Source organism: Hippoglossus stenolepis, chromosome 3, assembly GCF_022539355.2.
Source record: "Hippoglossus stenolepis isolate QCI-W04-F060 chromosome 3, HSTE1.2, whole genome shotgun sequence".
In the NCBI taxonomy this organism is placed as follows: domain Eukaryota; kingdom Metazoa; phylum Chordata; class Actinopteri; order Pleuronectiformes; family Pleuronectidae; genus Hippoglossus; species Hippoglossus stenolepis.
This window is the reverse complement of record NC_061485.1, coordinates 2,773,941-2,797,404: the sequence shown is the minus strand read 5'-3', so window position 1 is coordinate 2,797,404 and position 23,464 is coordinate 2,773,941. Positions and strand designations below refer to the sequence as shown.

Here is a 23,464-nt window from a genome sequence, read left to right as displayed (position 1 = left end):
TCTGACTGCTGTGGTCCCTCTGGAGCCGTGAAACCAGTGACAACGTCCCCTCATCACAAAACCATCAGGCGGAACTGGAGAATCTCACAGACACGGAAAAGCTTGTGGATGGAGGAGCTGGTAACGACTCAGTCTGCACCACCATGTTCACAAGTAACCCATCTGAGCCTTTATCCGTCTATCTATCTATCCATCTATCTATACATCTATCTATCTATCTATCTATCTATCTATCTATCTATCTATCTATCTATCTATCTATCTATCTATCTATCTATCTATCTATCTATCTATCTATCTATCTATCTATCTATCTATCTATCTATCCTTCTATCTATCTATTTATCCTTCTATCTATCTATCTATCCTTCTATCTATCTATCTATCTATCTATCTATCTATCTATCTATCTATCTATTCATTCATCTATCTATCTATCTATCTATCTATCTATCTATCTATCTATCTATCTATCTATCTATCTATCTATCTATCTATCTATCTATCTATCTATCTATCTATCTAAACCAAGTGTTTGAGACAGAGGCTGACAAGAGGAGCTGCAGCAATGGACAGTCGGAGGAAAGTGATGTTTAGTTTTTGAAGTCATCACAATAATTAAAATTTAATATCTTCTCTGATATTTAGGGACACAAATGTCCAACCGACTCAAACCTTTGTCTTTCCCGGCAAACGTCACCTGAACAAAGAACGTACATGTCCTTAAACTCTTCTTTGCTGAGGGTTTTTCAATCAAACACAAACGCGATGAGTCTGCGTTCAGTGTGCACTAAGTTTATTTTCACTAATGCGCGGTCGTCAGTCAGGACATAAGGCAGCAGTGTTACTGATGTATGTGGTCTGTGCCGGAGCCAAGTTCTTCAGTTTGAAGCCAAACATGATACTCACCGAGTGGAGCAGGGGGGGAAGGGGAAGAAAAAGAGAGAGGGGGAGGAAAAGGACGGGAGGAGGGATCCAGAAACGTTTTCTTCTGCAGCTAAACAACACGAAAAGAAGAAGTGAAAGAAAGAAAGCTAAAGAAGGGAAGGAGTGGAGCGTGAAATGGAGATGAGGGGAGTGGAAGATGGTTGCTTGGAAAGGTGCAGTTGAGAGAGGTTCCTCAAGGGAGAGCAGGAACTAACAGGGAGGGTCTGAGCTGAGAAGAGAGAGAGAGAGAGAGAGAGAGAGAGAGAGAGAGAGAGAGAGAGAGAGAGAGAGAGAGAGAGAGAGAGAGAGAGAGAGAGAGAGAGAGAGAGAGAGAGAGAGCGCGCTTAAAGAAGAGTAACGCGGAGAGAAAACATGAAAAGTGACAGATAAAGCATCAGAAGGAGGACGAGTTAAGAAATGCAGACAAGAAATGAAGAATGACAAGTGCTGAAGGAGAGAGAGAGAGAGAGAGAGAGAGAGAGAGAGAGAGAGAGAGAGAGAGAGAGAGAGAGAGAGAGAGAGAGAGAGAGAGAGCGAGAGAGAGAGAGAGAGGATAAAAAAGAAGCAGGGAAGAGAAAGAGGAAGAGATGATGAGAAGGAAAAAGGCTGAAGTGAATTAATTGAAGTTGACAAAAGGAAAAGAGCAGATTGTCAGAGTGGGAAACGCTGAAAGAAGAGGAGGAGAGAAACTCTCCAAAATCAGGGAGTGGAGAAGAAGCTGAGGAGGAGGAGGAGGAAGAGGAGGAGGAAGAGGAGGAGGAAGAGGACTGGAAAAGTGAAGTGTGTGACAGAAAGAGAGAGAGAGAGAGAGAGCAGATGTAAAGAGGACTAGAGAGAAGAGAGAGTAACTCACTGTTGTGTTTTTGACGTCGTGGTGAAACCTTCTGGAGCTGGAGCTGCAGGACTGAGCGCTATCAGGACCGAGCAGACACACACACACACACACACACACACACACACACACACACACACACACACACACACACACACACACACACACCCAGCTCCCCTGCAGAGGTGGATATGACTGGTCGGCTCTGTGGTGTGGTGGACCTGCCGTGACAGTTGGGAGGAACCGGTTCTTCGTCCAGTCCGGTGAGTTTAATAAGAAGCTCTGATGAATCATCTGGAGATCTTTCCATTATGTTGGTTAATTCTTTCATTCAGACGTAAAGAGGGGATTAAACCTGACGTCCCTGTTGGATGTAACGTTGCTGATCTGACAGGTTTGGTTTGGGCAGGTTTGCTTTTGGTTGATGATGTTTGGTTGATCATTATCTTTTCCAGTCGCGTTTCCACATTTTCACAGTTGAAAAAACAGTTGTTTGGTTTATTTGGACGCGTTTATTTAAATGTCCAATCCCATTTGTTGAGATTTTCACAGAACCTGTTTCAGGAAACTGATCAAATTGTTAATGCTCTTCTCAAAAAAGTAATTTCCACGGCTTCTTGCGGCTTCTTCTCCCAGAATAAACAAATCTGTTTTGGCTTGAGTTCGTTTGGGCGGCTGTTGTTGCAAAATGATGTTCAGCTTGTTGAGTTTATAAAAATGTAGTTTTGTGTTAGTTGACTTGGTTCCAACCCGAACGTGGGAGACGACTATACGTCTCAATCACATTATAACGTCCCAGTTGGAGTTTTCACAGCATTTTGCGACATTGAAATACGACTTGAAGCCACGTGCTGTGTTCCAGTGTAAACAAGTAGAAACGCTGATGTGAGTCATAATCACACTAGAGTCGTTCATACTGCTCTGCACCAAATTACACACATTCGTAAATATCAGTCGCCGGAATATAACAGATTTTTATCATCAAGATCCATGAATTGTTCTCAAAGCAGTTCTGCACCCAGAGCTGCCGTTTCCAACCAGTCTCATTTCTGACCGGTGTCATCTGAGGGCGGAGCTGGAGAGGAGCGAGGGGTGGGTCTAAACACGCCCATGTACTGTCTCTGATCTGCACCAAAATTGAATGGGTTCTCCCCTCACCCATAATGCACCCTCCCACCAAGTTCACTGGAAATCTGCTCAGGAGCTTTTGCGTAATCTTTGTTTATAAACAAAACAAGCAGACCTTCGGGGGAGGTCACATTTCTCTTGAACATGGACATGAATTGAAGTCTTATTGGGATTAATCTCAACAGTCTGAATGTTGCTGTCCAAGTAAACACTGATCACAGACCTGCAGCTGCAGCAGGATTGAGTCTGAATCTCCAGACGATAAAAACATGCAGAGTTCGAACCAGACGTTTCACCACTGGTGACTTCGAGTCGTAAACCAACCCAGCGCTCTGCTGATTGGTCTGCGAGCTTCTCTCTGAGCTCCTCTCTGGGAGTTCCACCTCCACTTGGACTCTTTCCCCGACGTCCAGAGGGACAGAAGCGAGGGGGTGATGTGGTGGGAAACGGCTGAACGTATTTCACAACATGTAGGTGGTCTTCACCCGCACTGCAGCCTCCAGAGGACGAAGCAGGACAAACATCTGCAGGTGTCCTCTGAGCTGACATTAAAAACAAGTCAAGACAGAGTTTAAAACCGAATTACAGCTTGAAGGAGGAGCAGTTCAGTGTTGGTGGTGTGAGAAACGACTGGGAGGTCCAGTGTTGGTCGGGCAGGGATGAAGGTTGTGTGGGTTTATCGGCCTCAGGTCGCAGACGGAGCAGCTGACAAAGCAAACCAGAAATAGTCGGGACTTCTTTGTCCAATCACAACAACGCAGGTCGACATCTGTCTTCCTTCGGCCTCTTTCAGCTCCAATGAGGGAAACATGCTGTGATATTCTCTCTTGTTGAGCTGGTCGTCTCTTTTTCTTGCTGCAAGCTCCAACACTGGTTGTAATGCATGTTTCTGGTCTCCAGGGGGCGCTGTGGCAATGACGGACAGACAATTCTTCCCATTATAAGTTTGTGTAGTATTATAATTATTTTTAATCTGTTATTGTACACAAACTACTGATGTTTTCCAACTGGGAACATTTCGCCGCAGAATCCCGTTGTCAGGGTTTCACTATCTGTTGTCTTTGTCCTGTAGTTTGTAAAACCCCACATCCAAGACATCAGGGTTCTTGAACATAATCTCCTCTCTCTCGCGTCCCGTCGTGTCTCCCATCGTCCTGTCCTCCGTCCTCTCCCCTCCTCCCCCAGTTTGCCTCTCAGAGCCACGTGAGCGTCAGTTTCTCATGAACCCCCTGAGCGAGTGCAGCTCGAGCTGAAGCGCTGCCAGAGAAAACATCAACACAACGAGGCGGGTCAGGGTCCGCTGCTCGCTCGTCTTCCTCCCCCCCCTCCGTCCCTCCCTCCGTCTCCCCCGTCCTCTCCCCCGTCCTCTCCTCCACATCTCTTCAGTTTCTCTCTCCCTCTGCTCTGCTGCATCCTGGGTCATTACTGCCGCAGCGGGAGGTCACAGGTTCAATTGTGCTGGAATTAAAATGCCAACACTCTTGGACCAGAGGACAGTGTGTGTGTGTGTGTGTGTGTGTGTGTGTGTGTGTGTGTGTGTGTGTGTGTGTGTGTGTGTGTGTGTGTGTGTGTGTGTGTGTGGATTATTAAGATGTGTTTAACAATAAGAAGCTGGCGGAGCCTTTGTTGTGCAGCCGAGTGTGAAACCGTTTTGACGTTTACTGGTTTCGTGGAAATCGATTCGGACTTTTCAACAATGGCGACACATTAAAAATGACTGTGACCATCACAGGATTAACAGCATTCGTCTTTGTGCTCTAATGAAGCGAGCACATGTTTAGTGTTGTGGTGTTCGTGGTTTTATTGTCACTGATTATGTGTGTGTGTGTGTGTGTGTGTGTGTGTGTGTGTGTGTGTGTGTGTGTGTGTGTGTGTGTGTGTGTGTGTGTGTGTGTGTGAGACGAGAAACAGGAAGTATTCTTTGCACTCTAATGAGATGTTTATCTCTTTAGCTCTGCGTGTTACTTCCATTAAACAATAAACATGTGACACTGTAAACGTTAATCTACCCTGTCAAATTTCCCTGAACTCGACTTGAGGTCATGCGGGTGTTTAGAGGAAGAGATTTGTGTTTGTGTCGCGCTTTTACATCAATAAGCGACTTCCTCATTAATTCAGACACATTAGCATAATTGCTGTAAACAAATACGACCCCCCGCTGAGGAGGCGCTCGGCCTCCGTTTGACCTCGTTGGATTTGAAGGGATTCCTCTCTTTCTTTTTTTTTAAAAGCAGAGTTCTGGCAGAAAACAGGGAGAAGAAACAGAGATAAAACAAAGTGGTGATGACAGGGAAGCTGACATGTTTGTAAAAAATTGCCAACACTCCTCGGAGATTCTTTGAGAGAAGCTTCAACCTGAGATTTAATTTTTCGAAATATATATGAGCTTATTCCATCTCCTCCACTCGTTCCCCTTTTCGGACAATAATCTTTTAGATCAATAATCTTGTCCATATCTGCGCACGTCACGGACGAAACTGACAAAATGGAGCAGTACCACTGATAATCGTGGGGGGGCAGTGTAGCCAGTAGTTCGAGCGAGACTATCGTAGGGAAGAGATTTCAACAAAGGCGGAACTATTTTGAGGAGAAACTTTGCGAGTTGGTACGAAACTACTTGTGTCTGTATGATGTTACTTTCCATCGCACGGCTTTTACATGACGTCATCACAACCCTCTCCAGAAACGCTCCGCTGTGCGCCGCCCTCTAGTGGATGTATGGCCTAACAGCATGCTACTTGTACTTGTACATTTGTGAGGAGCATTTTGAGCATAGGCCTTGGAAAGTAAGGACATTTTGGCTGGTCCGCATTTTTTCAAAGGCTTGTTTGAGGGTTAAGGTGTGTGTGTGTGTGTGTGTGTGTGTCTGTTCGTGCATATGTGTGTGTGTGTGTAAGGATAATAAATGTAGTGGGGGGCATCAGGGTATAGAGCTGCGCTTTTGACAGGATGAGCTTGTTGCTATAAATCAGTGAGGCTGTAAATCTGCCCTTAAAACACACACACACACAAGCACACAAACACACACACACACACACTACACACACACACACACACACACACACACACACACCTATGCTGCTTCCAATTAGTCACATGACATCATCAACCCACACACATGTGATCAGAGACACACACAGACATGTTGCCCTCTGGTCTGTGACCTCCACGTTCACGAAGCCTCTGGAGAAATGATGAACTGAAAGAAAAATCCACGTTGAAATCAAACATGTGACTTTTTACTCTTCTTCACTTCTGGAAGAAGAAAGAATCATGAAGAGGTTTATAACTTTAATAAATAACTTTGGGTGTCAACACCGGGCGGTAAACCAGTCGAGCAGATGTGATGAAGGAGCTCGTGTACAGAGACATGTTAAATTCTTTATTAAATACTTTATACAGGATTTAGATCTTCTCATCTGACTCATCCAAGCAAAAAAAGCATGTTTCCAAAAATGTAAAACTATTATTTAGATATTCTTTTGAACGTTACCAGTGATTGTAAATAATGATGAACAAAAGTCACCAGTTGTATAATTGTAAAAGTAAAATTGTACCCAAAATATCTCAGATATGAGCGCTGCTATACGGCACTTTTGATATTATTTGGAGTCAATCGTGACATTTCAAGTGTGATAAGAACTAAACCATCTTAGAAAGAAATGTATTTCACGTGTGCTTTGATTTTTAGTTTGGTCCATGTCCCATCTGCTAACATGGAGGAGGCAAGATTTATGACTAATACTGCATCCAACCACCAGGGGGCAATGGAGAGGCTCTGGCTTCAGTTTTGGGAGCTTTATTTACAGTCTACACTACCATTCAACACTGGCAGTGGAAAGGTCAGACAATGACTAAAACATCCTTGATTGATTGATTGATTGATTGATTGATTGATTGATTGAATCATAATCTTGGAGGATTTATTCAGTTGTCAAAACCCAAACTTTTATCCAACTCCCTCAGTAAAACCCTCAGTTTGTAATAATCTGTTTTCAGGGATCTGAAAACAATGAACGCTGGTTTATATAGAAAAACTATATTTTGACAGAAACTAGGTAGATTTTTAAAAAGCAGATAATTATTTTGGGACGGAAACATCTCCATTGTTCCAATTCACTGCTGCAGTGAAACAACAGGTTTGAAGTGGGAGTGAAGACTTTTTATTAAAGTACGTGAAGAGACTTTTGTATCGAGTGTCTGAGGAACCGAAAGAGAAGAAGTCGTCCCACTCCCTGACTGGTTTAATCAACTGGTCCTGGTCAGACCCACACGTCTGAACACATCTGTCATATCAGACTGTCATGTGACACATTCATTCACTCATTATAATCATGTACTTTATTCCACCAGCAGCCGGAGCATCTTTTCTCCAGAGGGGGTGCACAAAAATATATAAACATACACATCTAACAAATATCAAACTGAACCATGGTTCTGTGTTCAATGTTTGAACCACGAGGAACTAGTGTGGAGTACTGTAGTACTGTGGTACTGTGGTACTGTAGAGTACTGTAGTACTGAGTACTGTAGTACTGTGGAGTACTGTAGTACTGTAGAGTACTGTAGTACTGTGGAGTACTGTAGTACTGTGGAGTACTGTGGTACTTGAGCCTCAGCAGAGAAACGAAGGTCACTCGTGAGAAGGTAATGAGATGGTTAATGTGGAGGGACGATGAAGAACAGAAATAACAGGCTCTGGCTTCTACACTGTTATTTACTCAGCAGCAAATTGGCCGATGTTTTATTTCTGATCCAGACACCAACAGCCAGATGTTTAGCCTCCGTGCACAGCTGGAGGACTTTTGTACAGACGATGTAAAAACCCTCCAAATGTATGTGACACAGTGACGAGGGGATCCCAGACTCTTACGGCCACATTATGGGTCACCGCTAACAAAGCTGCAGTTGTGGCAGCGCTGCCAATAAACTCTGTCTGGAGGATGTAATGACTCGAACCTCGACAGCTGCAGAAAACAAGGGAGACCTGAAGATTCAATCCAACAAGACGACGGACGAATTCCCAGCTAAAACCTGGGAGCACGACGAGAACCTTTGAAAAACTAACAAGAGGATTTAAACGCTCCTAAAGTTTACAGCCATGACGTCGCCCAACGTGGTTTCATTTGTTTTCCCAACGACCTCAAATTAAGAGTCTGTGAAAAGGACCTGAACGTGTCCTACGTAACGTTCGGGGTCTCCTGAGCTTTCACGCACACAGTTGGCACATTGTGGGGTTTTATTTTTCTAACTGAAAGCTCCTGTCTGCTCTCTGGCATGTTTCCTGTGGGGACCTGCTGCACCGCGCTGCCTCATAAAGACAGAATGCAAAGAAAGTCCGAAAACATAAGCTGCTCTCTATTCATGATCCCAGACATATAGATTTTTTTTTAATTCTTGCTGAACAGGCTGAATGTTTTCATCCATCTCAGACAGAAACAAGTTTTTCCAGAGTATCGTTTCGATTTAACAGTAATTCAGGATTTTGTAAGTTAGATTTTTGTTGTTGTTCTTCTGAGCAGAACTCCCTTTTTATGATTATTCTACAAATCTTGCAAATATGTATTCCAGTAGTGCGATTTAATCGAGTACAGCATGTTGAGTATTTCCATTCAATTCATGTACTTCAGATGAGATAAGATGAGCTGTATTAGAGTAAAAAGTCATGTATCAAACTCTGAAATGAAAATACTGAAGTTTTTTACAGAAAGTATATTTATTTAGCTGCTACTCAAACACACACACACACACACACACACACACACACACACACACTCGGGTCAAACCCTGTAGAGGTCATCCAGGCCCCACGAGTCCGACGTGACATTAACACACTGATGCTGAAACACTTCACCTCTGTCGGCACTGGACACCTCCCAGGGTCAAAGGTCAAACCCTGACGTGTCGGCAGCGTGTGTTCAAACACACCACGCACAATCTATAGCTGTTCAGATACATGGGAAGGATTTAAAACATGTTTGACAGCTTCTCATGAACCCGTGTGTTCCAGTGAATTCACCCCACGAGCCAACATCAACAACACTGCATGTCCCTCTGTGTGTGTGTCTGTGTGTGTGTAGTGTAGTGTAGTGTAGTGTATGTTTTCTTATCAGGTCACAACATGTGTCCTGGTCCATGTTTGAGCTCTGCAGCTTCTCCTGTTCACGTCTGATAGAAGATAATCTTCTGTCACGTTAAACTCAACCAGCCTGAGTTTGTTCTAATGACGGAGACTCACTGTTAGATTCTTTAACACCATCACACCTCAGGGCTTCATGTCGGATGCTAATGTCTCGTTGAATATGCTGAAAACTGGGGGAAAAAAGGCTTTAAAGGTTGAAGTTTGATAAAAAGTTTTTTTTCTTTCTTTCAGAATATGATATTTATGATATTTATACTGTATAAAAACAGGTCCCTTCATGCAGCAAGGCTGAAAATACACAGTGTGGATGTGGAAGATGACTTTCACGCAGAAAACATCTTTACTGTTGTGGTTTAGCTTACTTTACATTTTGCCCTGATATGTACGCGTATGAACGATACTCATTGTGCCTCGTGCTGATATGACAACTGACTTATATTCGTCAAGTTGTTTTAGCAAACAGTGACAAAACTCAAGAAATGAACCATGGTGGTGCACAGGAGGGAAACATCAGGTCGGAGCCGACAATCACAGGAGCAGGAAACAGGACAAAGACAGGAAGTAGACCAAGCTAAGATACAAAAGACAAACATTTTCAAAGTAAAGTCCGAAAAGCTGAAAACAACAAGTCCATCATTCAACAGTGAGTCCGACACTAAATCGTTCAAAAGTCTGTCAAGAATTGAAAATACGAACATTTATCAACAGACGAATTCAAATGATCCACAAAAAACATTTAAAGTCTGTTTATAGGAGCAGATTCTGTCAAAGACCAAATCTTTGCTCCACCTGCTGAGGAGTGAGCGACCTGGGGACCGGCTTCACTCTGCGACACAAATCACAACCGACCTGTGTCGAGTTAAACGTGTGACAAGTGTTGTATTGTGTGTGTCGGTGGATTTAATGAGCGGTCGCTGAGCGGACAGCCCCCCACCTCCACGAGCGTCGTCCTGTCAGAGCGAAACGTTCGAGGCCTCAGGAGGCAGAACAAGAATTTCCATTTCACACTTGGGTTGAAATTCCAGCTCGGCTGAGCTCGCACCACGGGGCCTTTTCAATGGCCGACATCACGCCAAGTAAAGTCAATCATGTGAGAGGAAAAACACTTTCTCTGTGACGTGCATGTAGAAGCTTCACGTTTTCACCCTCTTTGCTATCAGAGTGAGTTATGAAAAGTGAAAACACGAGAATAAATCTTTATATTACTCGTCCAAGAGGCCGGTTAACGAGAAGAACGAGTTGGAAAATGCAGCAGTGATATAGAATAAGTGAGAGCATCACAGCGCTGGAGGGAGGAGCTTTAACTCCGCACCTCCACGGTTCTGGCCGCCGTGCAGGTTTGGAGCCGGATTCTCCGAACCTGAGCCGCAGGGGGTCGTGACCTTGTGCAGCTCTGTGAAGTCGAGCTGTGCCACACGTATGAGCATCTCCTCATTTTCACATCTCAGGTTCCTGCTGCACTAATGCAAAGACATATCGTGGCTGTCGGACAGAAATGCAGAAATTAAAGCAACATTATACAGACACTGGGTTAAAGGAAGTGACCGGGGGTTGTTGTTATTCTTTGTTCATTGTATTTCATATCCACTGGTGGTGACGATTTCACAATCCTTCATACATTTGTATCGCAGCCGACAATGTAAAAAAATGTAAAGCCAAAACATCTGGATCTCCTCCATGTTAGCAGATGGGACATGGACAGAACAAAACAAAAATCAAACGTCAAAAATACGTTTTTTGCTGTAAAAAAAAGAGGTGAAACATCATGATTGATTGCTTGGACTGACTTGGGATTGGTCGAACAGACGTACCTGCACCGAGTCACAATAGTTCGTTAGATTTATCGTTAGCTCCACCGAGGAGGTTCTGTTGACACTTGGTCTGTTTGTTTATTTGTTTGTTTATTTGTTGTTTGTTTGTGAGCAAGACTCCACAAAACCAACAGAGCAGATTTCAGTAAACCTGGTGTTAGGATGTGATCTGTGTGTTAACATGCTCCTGCCCGCCGCTCTGAGTCCGTGGTGAAGCAGCCTCATTTCCACACCGTCCATTTACCTCCGCGTTCTCCTCCAGCTGGTGAATCTGTGGTAGAGGTTTGTAGAAGTCATCTGAAGAGAACGGGGGGGGGGGCATCAGTATTTCCGACGAATCCCAGTCTTCTGGAATACGACCCTCGGGTTTCTGCGTCTGCTCCGAGCATCTTCTCCTCCGTGTTCTGCTGAGTCGATCAGCTTCTTAGGTCAACAACGTGATGTCTGCAGCACACGAGCAGATGAAACCAGCGTCGTTTGTCAGGAGTCGTCTCCGAGGAGCTTTCAGTTTGTTGCTAAAGTGTCATGTTCAGTTCCAGCTCTTTTTAAAATGATCCTCCAGAAACACCGTGAGGCGGAAAGTGGAGAAGCATCTGTAGATTTAACGATTCATGCTGAGTTTAACGTTATGTTTTCACAATAACAGTAAATAAAGTTGGACGACATGACAGCTCCATAAAAGTGAAGCCCAATCGTCTTAATCCCCGGTGGCTGGCTGCAGTACAGCTCATTAAACCCACCTCCTCCATGTTAGTTCTCATCACACTGATGTTTGTTCATGTTTCTGATAAGTTTGGTTTTAATTAGTTAATTGATGATATAAAAACTGGCTGAAACTTTATGATTGACAGCTGAGACTGACTCGTGATTGGCTAATTCAATCTGATGCTCCTCGTTGGAGGAGGAAACGTAATTGATTGTAAAGTTTAAGTAAATACATTTGTTTATATGAGCGATTTCCTTTAGTGCGTAGAGATACACACACTAAACAGGAACAAACACAAACTGCACATAGTGGGAGAGACATGCGGAGACACTATGTACTGTGAAGAAAAGGTTTGATTCCACATTAGTGTGTATGTAAATGTGTACACGTGTGTCGTATTTGTGTGTGTGTGTTCGTGTGTGTGTGTGTGTGTGTACGTACTGGGGCTCAGGTGAAGTGGTGTCGACAGCAGGGCCAAGCGAGGGGAAGACCGTGGAGAGACGGGGGGGGATTACAAACCCAGAGCGGCTCTTCCTCCTCTTCCTCTTCCTCCTCTGTTTGTTTCCTCCTCTTCATGTGTCTCACTGGGAACCAGAGAACTTAGGATGAAATGAAACGATGGACGTGTCTGTCTCTGTCTGATAGAAGCAACAGAGGAGGAGATGGATGAGGAGAGAACGAAACTTCAACATCACTTCTTCATTTCCTCTCAGCTGATTAAACATTTGACCGACTCAGCGCAGCGTCCCTCAGCTGTTCATAGTAAACGAGCCTCAATCTTAAAATCCATGAATCAGTCACAAAGCAACAAGGGAACAGTTCATACAGACGTGGCTTCAATCCTCAGCTGTCTTTTTACGATGTCAGTTTCCTTCTGTCCGTTCGCTCGAGGTGAAACCAACATGTGCTGAGTCTGCAGAACCCATTTGCTGTTCTGTAAAACAATTAACTTTCCAAACGAATGTTTTGTTGTGATTCTCTTGAACGGACACGACTGGAGTCGCTGCAGCTCCTCTGTAAAATGATGTAATTGAATTTTTTGTGGGGTTTTTGATTTCGGGTCCGTGCATGAAGAATAATTCATCTGCAGCTTTTCACGTGAATTAAAATGTCTTTCATCATCTTTCGTGTAATGAATGTTGTTGCCAGAACTAAAACTGTAAATCAGTTATTATATTCATTCTTCAATCTGTTTGTCTCTTTGTTTAGTTTAACGCAGCTCACAACCCAAAACTATTAAAGTTAAGCTGTCTCTGGATTTCCTTTTTCAAAAGAACGTCTTCATTTGACAACAGTGACGGCAAACCTTTAGAAAACATGAGTTATCGACCAGTAAGATCACATCTGTCAACATTCATTTACATCTGTACACGATACACAACTGAATTAGAAATGTTTAACGTAAACAAGTGCAGATGAATTCCACTTCATGTTTTATCTCAGATAAATAATAAAATAATTGCAGTTATTACCGTTTGTTCCTTTTCATCCTTATTTGATCGACAGAAACTAACCTTCACTTCTCTTTGTTTCAGATGCGTAAAAAAGATGAAGTGACTCCACCAGAATCCAAACTCCGGCGGCTCCGCAGCTTTTGATGTTTCCATCGGACAAAACACAAAAATAAAGTAAGGGACTTTTCTCTGCATCTGCTTGTGAAGCTCAGTGGGTTTGAAGTCGTGTTTTCTCACCACAGTCACATGTGATTTACCAAAAACGCTCCACGACGACGCTCTGATAAACATCCACATTCTGGATTTGACGTCTGATCCACATCAAGATGTCGAAGTCATCGTGGACATTGTTCACATAGTTCCTCACTCGGCTGTTTATTGATGAACATAATCAGACGAGGATTATGTTCATCACGGATGTGTACGAGTGTGTTGGAGGAGCCAGATGTTTTTCATCTTTTGTCGAAGATGAATATGTACACGGACATGTGTGTGTGTGTGTGTGTGTGTGTGTGTGTGTGTGTGTGTGTGTGTGTGTGTGTGTGTGTGTGTGTGTGTGTGTGAGGAGCCCAGATGTTTGTGTCTCCTCATGAAAACAGATGTACGCTGTGTGCGATAGAGTTCATGTCAATAGATTTAAGAGATTGTGTTACTTTAGAGTCTTTAATCTTTGGCTCGGACTCGGCCTGAACACACAGGAACACTGGATATCAACACACACAACACAGCACACAGCGGGGGGGAGAAAAGAAAAAGAAAAACCCAGAGGACAACGAGAGAAGAGATTGAGACAAACGGGGCGATGGAGACAGGAGGGTGAGAGACGGGAGGACAGGCAGAGATACAGGAGGTTGAGAGAATGGAAAAAGAGAAGAGAGAATACAATTGTGTGTGTGTGTGTGTGTGTGTGTGTGTGTGTGTGTGTGTGTGTGTGTGTGGTGTGTGTGTGTGTGTGTGTGTGTGTGTGTGTGTGTATTTGACAGAATTTCTCCTTCTACTGAAGTGTTTGTTGCAACTAAAGATCTGGAAGCTTTTCCTCATGTTTTTGTCCAATAAATAACGATGACAAACGTTCTCGTCGTCAGTTACGTGTTGAGATCGGTTCCATCCTCACATCTCGAGGATGAATGTAAAGTTCCAGACTGGAGACAAACTAGCTTAGCTTAGCATAAAACACTGGAAACAGAGGGAAACAGCTAGCCTGTCCGTGCTCCAGTTTCAAAACACATTATTCTTTTATCTTGTTTAACCTGTGAAACAATGAAGCAATAAAACTCTCATTGTTACTTTAGATTTGTGCAACTTGAACAAACTCGTACGAGAAAAGTTTAAATTGAAGAATCGTACATTTCTGGAACTGAACTTCGAGAACTTTTTATTCAAATGTTCCGTCACATTTTCCCGTCACCTCCTCCGAACATCGTGTCTTTCACCTCCTCCCTCTCACGTCTTTCCAAACACGCCGCTCCCTTCGCTCTCCTCCAAACCAAATCCAAACATTCGGACAGAGCGTTGAGAGCGGAGTGTCAGTGCGACTCCAGCTCAGCGTTAATCAGTCACTTGAGACAACAGGCGATGCAACGAGCTGAAAACAAACCCTCGCCATGTCGAGAGGACACGAGGGTCTGATTTTGCAATTAGGTCACGTCACTGTGATGCTGATTCATCATCACCAGAAACAAACCAGCTGCTTTCAGATGTTTGTGTGTGTGCAACAAACCAACATTCACAGGTTCAGATGTAAATAACATGCGGACATATTCCTGCAGACATGTTTATTTTGTCCTCGACCTTTGACCCAGTGGTTGTGTGTTTATATCTCATGGGACATTACTGCAGACATTACAACCCCCCCTCCTCACACAAACCTGGCATCAAGGCGTACCCATAATGCAAAGCACATGACTTTGACGACCTGGGATCGGGGTTCACTTCCTGTGTCCCATATGTTGTCAGGTTTAGGTCACGTAAAAGCTCGGTCAAGGCTCTGGAAAGTTTGTGATTTTCGAGTTGACGTTTGCAGACGAGTCCCAGCTTTACCTTTCCTTCCTGCCAGATGACCTCAAAGTCTCTCAGCTCGTCTCTCGTCCACGTGAAGGAGGGAACGCCACCTTCAACTAAATCCTTTTAAACCTTTCTCCTCCCAGCCAATCATCTCTCCATGACCTCGCTTTGCTTTATGCAACATGAGAAAACATAACAAAGTGTGACACCAGTTCTGGGTACAGACCAGGGTTGTCTCTCCCCTCACAACCTTCTGCCGGGCCTCCCCTCACGGGTGAAGAAACCCTGAAGAACTCACTCTGCTTCTCATCAAATGAGAGACACTAAGTGACTTGAATCAACTTCAAGTCACTTAGTGTCGACAGAGTGACGTCTGGGTCAGCATGCGTCTACTTGAGCTCCATCATCAGTCCATCATTCCTGGACACTGTGCACTTACAGAGAAGTTTCTCAGTTTGCCGACCCTGCACACGACGCAGTCACAGTCTGTAACCAGCTGCAAAACGCTGTGAGAGAGATCCATCACTATCGTGTGTTCATGTTGACGGGTCGTTGACGGGAACTCCGCTCCACTTGTCTTGTTCTACCCTGACACACGTGTGAATTGCTCTCGTCTGTCCCATGTCTTCATTCACTTGTGCCTCGTGTCCGGCTAAGTGCACAAAGATTATAAATATGTCATATGCTGAAGTACACTACTTAAAAAGAAAAGTATTCACTTACTTTTCACCACTGACTTTGATCACAGTTTCAAGAACGTCCTAAATTTCAAATAGACAAAAAACACATGTCAGTGAGTTTACAGCATCACAAAGACTGAACAACTAACACTTCTATTTAAAGAACCCGGTGAGCAAACCCTGTGTGTGTGTGTGTGTGTGTGTGTGTGTGTGTGTGTGTGTGTGTGTGTGTGTGTGTGTGTGTGTGTGTGTGTGTGTGTGTGTGTGTGTGTGTTTGTGTCCGCCCACAACGACATAGTTCTTCACCCTGGGGCATATTAGTCATCTGCGACCTCTGACCCTTCCACAATGAGCCAATCACGTTTCCCCGGCTCTGCATGAGCCAAAAGTGACGACGGATTTTCAGTGACGATCTGAAAAGAGACAAAAACATTTAGTGTTAATTTAAAAGACGATAATTACAAACTCGCTCTCTCTCACAGATTTCTCTCGTTTGTCTTGTCTCGCTGAAGAATCTCTTTGATCCAACAATTTATGGCTAAATAAACCCCCCCCACTGGCACGACACTGTTGAGAGAAAGATGTGTTTCGTTTGCTGCTCTTCGTACGATAAAAGATGTTTTGTGGATTTACTTGGAAATTGGACAAAGTCCCGGAGGAACATTTAAAGTAATTTAAAGCCGTCTCCCGGAGATCACAGATGCTCTGAGCCAGAGAGGGTGGAAGAGAAAGATGGGGGAATGAAACAGTAAGAAAATTAGACACAAGATAAAAGACATGTTTATTCCAACAGAGGGATGACACACACACACACACACACACACACACACACACACACACACACACACACACACACACACACACACACACACACACACACACACACACACACACACACACACACCTATACTGGTGAGGACACACATGACATAATGGATTTCCCAGCCCCTTACAGTCCTCACTCAACCATCAAACCTAATTCCAACGTTAATCCCAGACACTGAGAATCAGTTCCATCGTCAAACTTTTCCTTACCACGCAGCGTCGCCACTTCCTCCAACCGTCCAGACATTTTTCAGAGAGGCAGCGGCGTCAGCAAGCAACAAGACGTCGGATGTTTGATTAGCAAGCTTCAACTCAATCAGCGAACGATACAAGTGTTAAAAAACCAAGGGGCGTCACAGCTTTCTCACAGACCAGACTCTGGGTTCAGCCTATGTGGTCTACATGGCCCACGAAGGAGGCAGTCTTCGTGGGATGCGTAGCCCACAAAGGCTCCTTCAAGGGACCGTGCCCCTGAACTGGTACAAAGCTCGTGTGAGTCGTGCATAATGAGGCCCACTGACTTTTCAAGATTTCCCAGGATTCCTGTTTTTTTTTATCTGCCATCGTTTGCAAATCTTCTTGTTTGACCGACTCGGTACCCGGAGTCGGGGCCGGGAAGTGGAAATGAGGCTAATTACACCGAGCTGAAGGAGAGAGATTAGCAATGAGACCCCTGAAACCACATTAAAAACACACTGTCGCACCACACCCCCCGGAGAAAAGACAAGAAAATCAATTCCTGCTGTCCGTGTTTTACATGAAGGGTTCAACTGTGTGTGTAAACAGTTAAGTGTTCGGTGTGTGTGTCTGCTTACAACTGTGTGTACATGTGTGTGTTCGCGACGACAGATGATGTGCAGGCCTCTCTCGTCAGGGTCTGCTGCATGCTAACAGCTCTGTGGCGCACACACACACACACACACACACACACACACACACACACACACACACACACACACACACACACCTCCGTGCCACATGGGACCCCGTAAATCACTTACAGGTCAAGGCTAATTTTTAAAGACCAGATCTCACCCCAGCTTTTTTCCAGACACCTCTCAAAATACTGAACACACACACACACACACACACACACACACACACACACACACACACACACACACACACACACACACACACACACACACACAGGAATGTGCCTCCATCTTATTTGAATCACATTCCTCGTTCATTATTATTTTGCTCTTTAAGTCGCTTCAATCTGCATCTACTCTTATTTTTTCTTGATATCTTCTTCCACGTCTCCTGAGTCGCACATACTCTGTGGATTCTCGAGTCATTTTTAATCAGCCACAACTTTGGGTTCCAGCCCGAAGCTGCAGCAGCTGCACTCAGCGACCTGAACGCCTCCTCCAGCCAAACAGCAGCTAATTAATCATCAGTGAAATCGGCCGGAGGGGACGACGCTCTCAGTGAAAACAGCAGAATCATGAGCTGATGTACTGAAGCTGGTTTTAAACTTGATTACAACTTGAGCAACTGCAGCCCTGTTCTCACGAGGGTAATGAAAACCCTGTGCTGACAAAAACCAGGAGGCATTTGTTGTGTGTTTGTTAGTTTACGAAAAAAATAAATTTTGTGGAGGGGGTGGAACGTGACTCAAGGACAAAGACACATCCACTCTTCAATAACAATGTAAAGTACGAGTGTCGCAGTATCCACCACACCTGCAGGTATGACCCACCTGGATGCTATGATTAGCCAGTTTCCTCATTGAAATAGTTGTACTCCAGTTTTTAAAGTAGGATAATGGCAACGATGGAAACAACTCCGTCTCCATTTGTGTCGATCGGTTTCCCCTTTTCCACCAAGACCAAGTTCTGGTTTTTCGGTCGGAAAAACGGGTTCGACTCTGGCACCAGCACGTCGCTGGTCTATAAGACAGAATCATTAAGATCATCTGGACCACCGAGACCAATAAAACCAACAAGTACATTGTGTCCGACATTTTACAGAAAAAACAGATCTCACATCGTCGTCTGTTATGAAGATTTCATATTATGTAAACGTACATGTGCAGAGCCGGAAAAGAGACACTGTTGTCATGGTTGATGTCGTGACTGATGTCAGCGCAAGTGCTGCTGGGAAATCAGAGAGGTTTAGAGTGACGTGTGTGATGTCATGACGCGGCGCCCGGCTGCGGAAGAGAAACCTGGTCCTTAAATTGATCGAACCGGCCCACTGACATTTTATTTCAAATATTCCCTTGTTCCCAGATTTCACTTTCCTTCTGCTCTCAGATGTTATTTCTCTGTTTCTGCTCCATTTCTCTTTTTCCTACAGTCTCAGTCTCAGTGTAAACACTAAAGGTTTCTGTTTCCTGGCCTGTGTGTGTGTGTGTGTGTGTGTGTGTGTGTGTGTGTGTGTGTGTGTGTGTGTGTGTGTGTGTGTGTGTGTGTGTGTGTCCTAGACGCTGTTTAACCAGCTCATTTAGGAGCAGAGAGTGTGTCAGGATATCAAACATTGTTGAAGGAGATCTGGGACATTTCCTGTGAATGTTACTCTGATGTTTGTTTTTTATTACTTTCACGCTTCTTTCTCGTAATTTAATTTAATCACATCGATTACATCTGTCAACCTGCACGTCCCTGTGCTGTGCTAGGACTTTTTTACCTCTTTCATTTGCGTGGTATTTCAGTTTGAGAGCAGAACTTATTGGTCGTACATTCAGATTGTGTAAAGCTTTCACTCAGAACCCTGTGCTTGCACTCAAATATTCCCTGCTTGTGCTTTGATTTTCTCTCCTTGTGCTTAAATTGTGCACTTGCACTCAAGCTTCTGCTCCTCTTGCGCTCACGCTTCTTCTGTGCACACAAGACATGTCTTTTTTCGGATTATAATTATAACTAGTCTGTCAAAAGAGAGCTGAAGCTGGAAAATGTATCCAAGCAGCAAAATATCTGTTTGAGATAGAAGACGCAGAGCAAATCGAAGCACAAGCTTAGAGTGCAAGCGCAAGGTTCTGAGCGAAAGCTTTACAATGAATATGCTTGCTCTCAAAGACCACACTCAGGAATAAAGTTGAAAAAAAACCCAGAGACAAATCCATGATGTGATCGACTGAAGCAGCTGCAGCTTTTTACAGGTGATTTGTTCACCGGCGTGTTGAAGAATGAGAGGTTGAGACGGTGCGGACGGGCGGAGACGGATCAGAAACAGACGTTATTGCTTGTTTGACGGTGGACGTGTGTTCTCGTTACAGCTGGTCCTCGTGGCGTTCAGCCAGGACTCAGCTATGTGCGTCTGAAGCTCTGAGCCGAACGCGCCCGAGCTGATCCCCCTCATGTTTGTCATTTCTTAAAGCTTCGCAGTCAGCATTTGTTCAGCAGCTGCCACGGGTTTACATTTTAACAACAGTTCACACACACACACACACACACACACACATATATATATAAATACATAAATATATCGCACTACAAAGACGCTGGTGAAGAGATTCTTACAGTAGTGTCAGTCATGAAATTTCTATTCAGTTTCCTGAACCACATGAAGGTCGAGAACTTCATGTTGTCACACACACACACACACACACACACACACACACACACACACACACACACACACACACACACACACACACCACTAACATAGCGTCAAAGTATATCATCCATCAAATGTTCATTTAAAATGTTAAAACTCGACAATTTAAGTTGTTCTACCATCTTCAGTTGATGTGAACACCTCCTGCCACATCTGTAGAGAACTTAAGAATCTGTCGTGTCACGTCCTGTTGAATAAGGCGGAGTTTATACACACGTCGCTGCTGATTGAACGACACCTCTGACACACCCACCAAATCAGAGAAGAGCCCATTAAACCACGTTTAGAGGAAGCATGTGGTTCAGCCAGGACTCTGCAGCAGACGGTGAAAGATAGTTTGAGATTGAAAGAGAAAGAGATTTAATCAGATGACATGAAGCAAACGAGTAAAGATGTGAACAACAGTTGTTTCATTATCTAACATACTGAGCCGTGCAAACTTAAACACTTTAAAGTTCATCACTGAGACGTTACAGTCTGTGCAGCGTACGACCGTCTGTCCTTCGTACTCAATTTAAATAAAGTAAAAAAAAACTCTTGGTACGTGAGAAAGTATTCAGTTACTTTCCACAGTTAATGTCATTAATCAACGGAGACCAACATGGTGGACGTTCATTTCTGTCGTCCAAAACAAACAGTAGAAAAACGTGTGTGTGTGTGTGTGTGTGTGTGTGTGTGTGTGTGTGTGTGTGTGTGTGTGTGTGTGTGTGTGTGTGTGTGTGTGTGTGTGTGTGTGTGTGTGTGTGTGTGTGTGTGTCTGTGTGTGTGTGTGTGTGTGTGTGTGTGTGTGTGTGTGTGTGTGTGTGTGTGTGTGTGTGTGTGTGTGTGTGTGTGTAAGTTGGCTGACTTTGGTTCATCCGACCTGGTTTCTCCATCCCTCTTGTGTTATGTGTGGTTGCTAGGCGACCGTGTTGGTTTTGGCAGCAGGACCACAGTGTATTTTACATTCTGGGTCAGGACTCGTCCAAACCCGGTTCTTCTGAACTACTTACACTGGCAGCACGTTGGTTCAGATCCTCGTCGTGCGGTGGGCGCCAGGCTGAGAGCGGATGACCTCGATTCTGCTCGTAGCCAAACAACGAATCCACACCAGCTGGGCTTTTAATTTGAAAATCTGCAGAAGAAGAGCAGAATTCACAGATAAGGAAACACGGAGGCTGACAGATGTTCACAAACACGGTTCATTCGTTCAGAGAGACGCTTTTTTAGATCCACAGGTTTTAACAGGGACTCGCTCTGAACTCATTTAAAGGAAAACAGCTGATGGGCCGAAGAATAGTGACGCTTTTGTTTTAGCTTCAATCGGACTCAGAGGAACCACATGAAAGTTTCTGGGCCGATGTCGTCCAGACTCTGTGTGTGTGTGTGTGTGTGTGTGTGTGTGTGTGTGTGTGTGTGTGTGTGTGTGTGTGTGTGTGTGTGTGTGTGTGTGTGTGTGTGTGTGTGTGTGTGTGTGTGTGTGTTTATCTGTGGAGTTGGAGCATGTTTACCTGTGTGAGAAAACTGCACACGACGGGATTTATTTACTGTGAATATCGTCTGCTCTTCATCGCTCTTTGACCTTTTTACTTTTTCATTTTCTCTTAAACGTCCTGAAGGAAATGTTCTTTGGTAATTTTCTTCACGAATAAATCACTTTTTACGAGGATCAGATGAAACTCAGCCACAAAAACTTCAACTGAAACTTCTTTGGACGTTTTTTAATCTGATCACAGGTTAATTGTCCAAAATTTAAGATGTATTTTGATATTATTATTAATTTTATATTATTATTAATTTTATATTATGTCACATTTACAATCACATGAGGACCTAGATGTAGACGCCAGATGAGGACATGGTGAGGAAAGAATAGTTCATTAAATAAGCAAACGTACAGTTTTCATTTGCAGGTAAAAGGAACGAAAACACTCAGAGATCCAAACTCAACATGTGAAACACACGGGAACAAGCAGGAGCAGAACTAAACTGACAAAGATAAAGTTTATTAATTAAACACTAATCCAGAAATACAAATATACAAAGTCTAAACACAATCAAAAAGTTTCTCAAAAGTTCACAGGAGCAGGTTAAAGGTCACTGTGACCTCACCAACCACAGCTTTAGTGAGTTCAGGCATCAGAGACGGAGGGAAACGTGCATCATCTCAGACACGAACAAACTTAAAAAGAAGTGTTAGATGTTAAAAAACATTCATCTAAAATCATACAGCAAGCGTGTTATAGTTTCTCTTCACTGGTTGAGATTTTAACACGTTATGAACACGTTGAAGGTAAAACCAGCACCTGCTCAGCTCCTCCAGCCCTGGACCTTCAGAATAAAACTGCTGCTCCATCATCTGCTCTGAACTTCCACTGTAAATAAAGTCGTGCACATTTATGTGTTTGAAGATGTTCCCCTGGTTAATGTGTCCCAGAGACGCTGCTCCTCTGCTTCCTGTTCTGGAGGGTCTGGGACTTTAGGGTGGTCTTGTTGATGTAAGTGTTTGCACGTGTGTGTCGAGAGGAAGTGAACGTAAACAACGAGGTGAAATAGACCAGAGAAGTCGACGCCACAGGTTGTAAACGAATGATGAGAATACGACAGATCTCTCTGTGTCTCTGCAGGATGTCGGTGAAGCTGCGATTCGACTCGCCCTCGGACGGAGGTTTGGTGCACAGGAGCCGCTCCTTCACCGGGTTCAGCTCTCTGAACGGACGACGGCGGTGAGTGACGCTGTTGAAGCCAATGAGGCAATAACACTGAACCAATGCTAGAGAGCGGGGAAACTATTTTGATGAGTTCTTCCCGTCTGGACAATCTGGTCTTTTCTGGAGTTCGTCAGGAGGCCGGACATGACGTATAAACTCTGCTGTGGAAAGATCAGTGTTGTTGTTTACAGCTCATCCACACCGGCGTCGGCCCTCATCCTCGTCTTTCGTCTTCTACGCGTACGGCTCCTCTTAAAGATATTTGTGTTCTTCCAGTTTCACGTACGTCCCAGACACCAGGGGGCTGCAGGGAAAGTTCCAGAAAAGGTCTTGAACAAGTGATTCCGACCTGTTCTCACTCTGCAGCCTCTCCAGAACATTTCAACATATAATCTCCTGACAGCAGCGTGACCAGGACACTTTGTCACCTCATGTTTGAGTCGTGCAAACCTTCTTGCCGCCAAACACAACTGCTGCTGTGTAAAAAAAAACTAATGTTTGTGAGGCTGCAAGTGTTTGAGGATTCATTTCCCATTGGAGCTTCATTCCCATAATAACCTTCAGGATGAACGACTGGAGGCAGAAGATTCATCTGAAGGAAATTACGATTTGGAAACAGATTCAGTTTTTCATTGTGTCAGACAATAAATGAAAGAAAACAAAAATCTGTTTCTAAAATGTGATTTTACACTAAACCATCT

The 23,464-nt window shown here is 44.1% G+C and overlaps 1 protein-coding gene across 1 annotated transcript in view; it reads left to right on the top strand.

Moving 5' to 3' along the window:
* Window positions 1-1,844: 1,844 nt before the first annotated feature.
* The window catches only part of ripor3 (RIPOR family member 3), a 35,263-nt gene continuing 13,643 nt past the window's right edge, over window positions 1,845-23,464 (top strand). The window contains 3 exon segments of the mRNA XM_047339370.1: window positions 1,845-2,022; window positions 13,082-13,174; window positions 22,680-22,778. Coding sequence (XP_047195326.1) covers window positions 22,681-22,778 — 98 coding nt within the window. The 5' untranslated portion in view covers window positions 1,845-2,022; window positions 13,082-13,174; window position 22,680.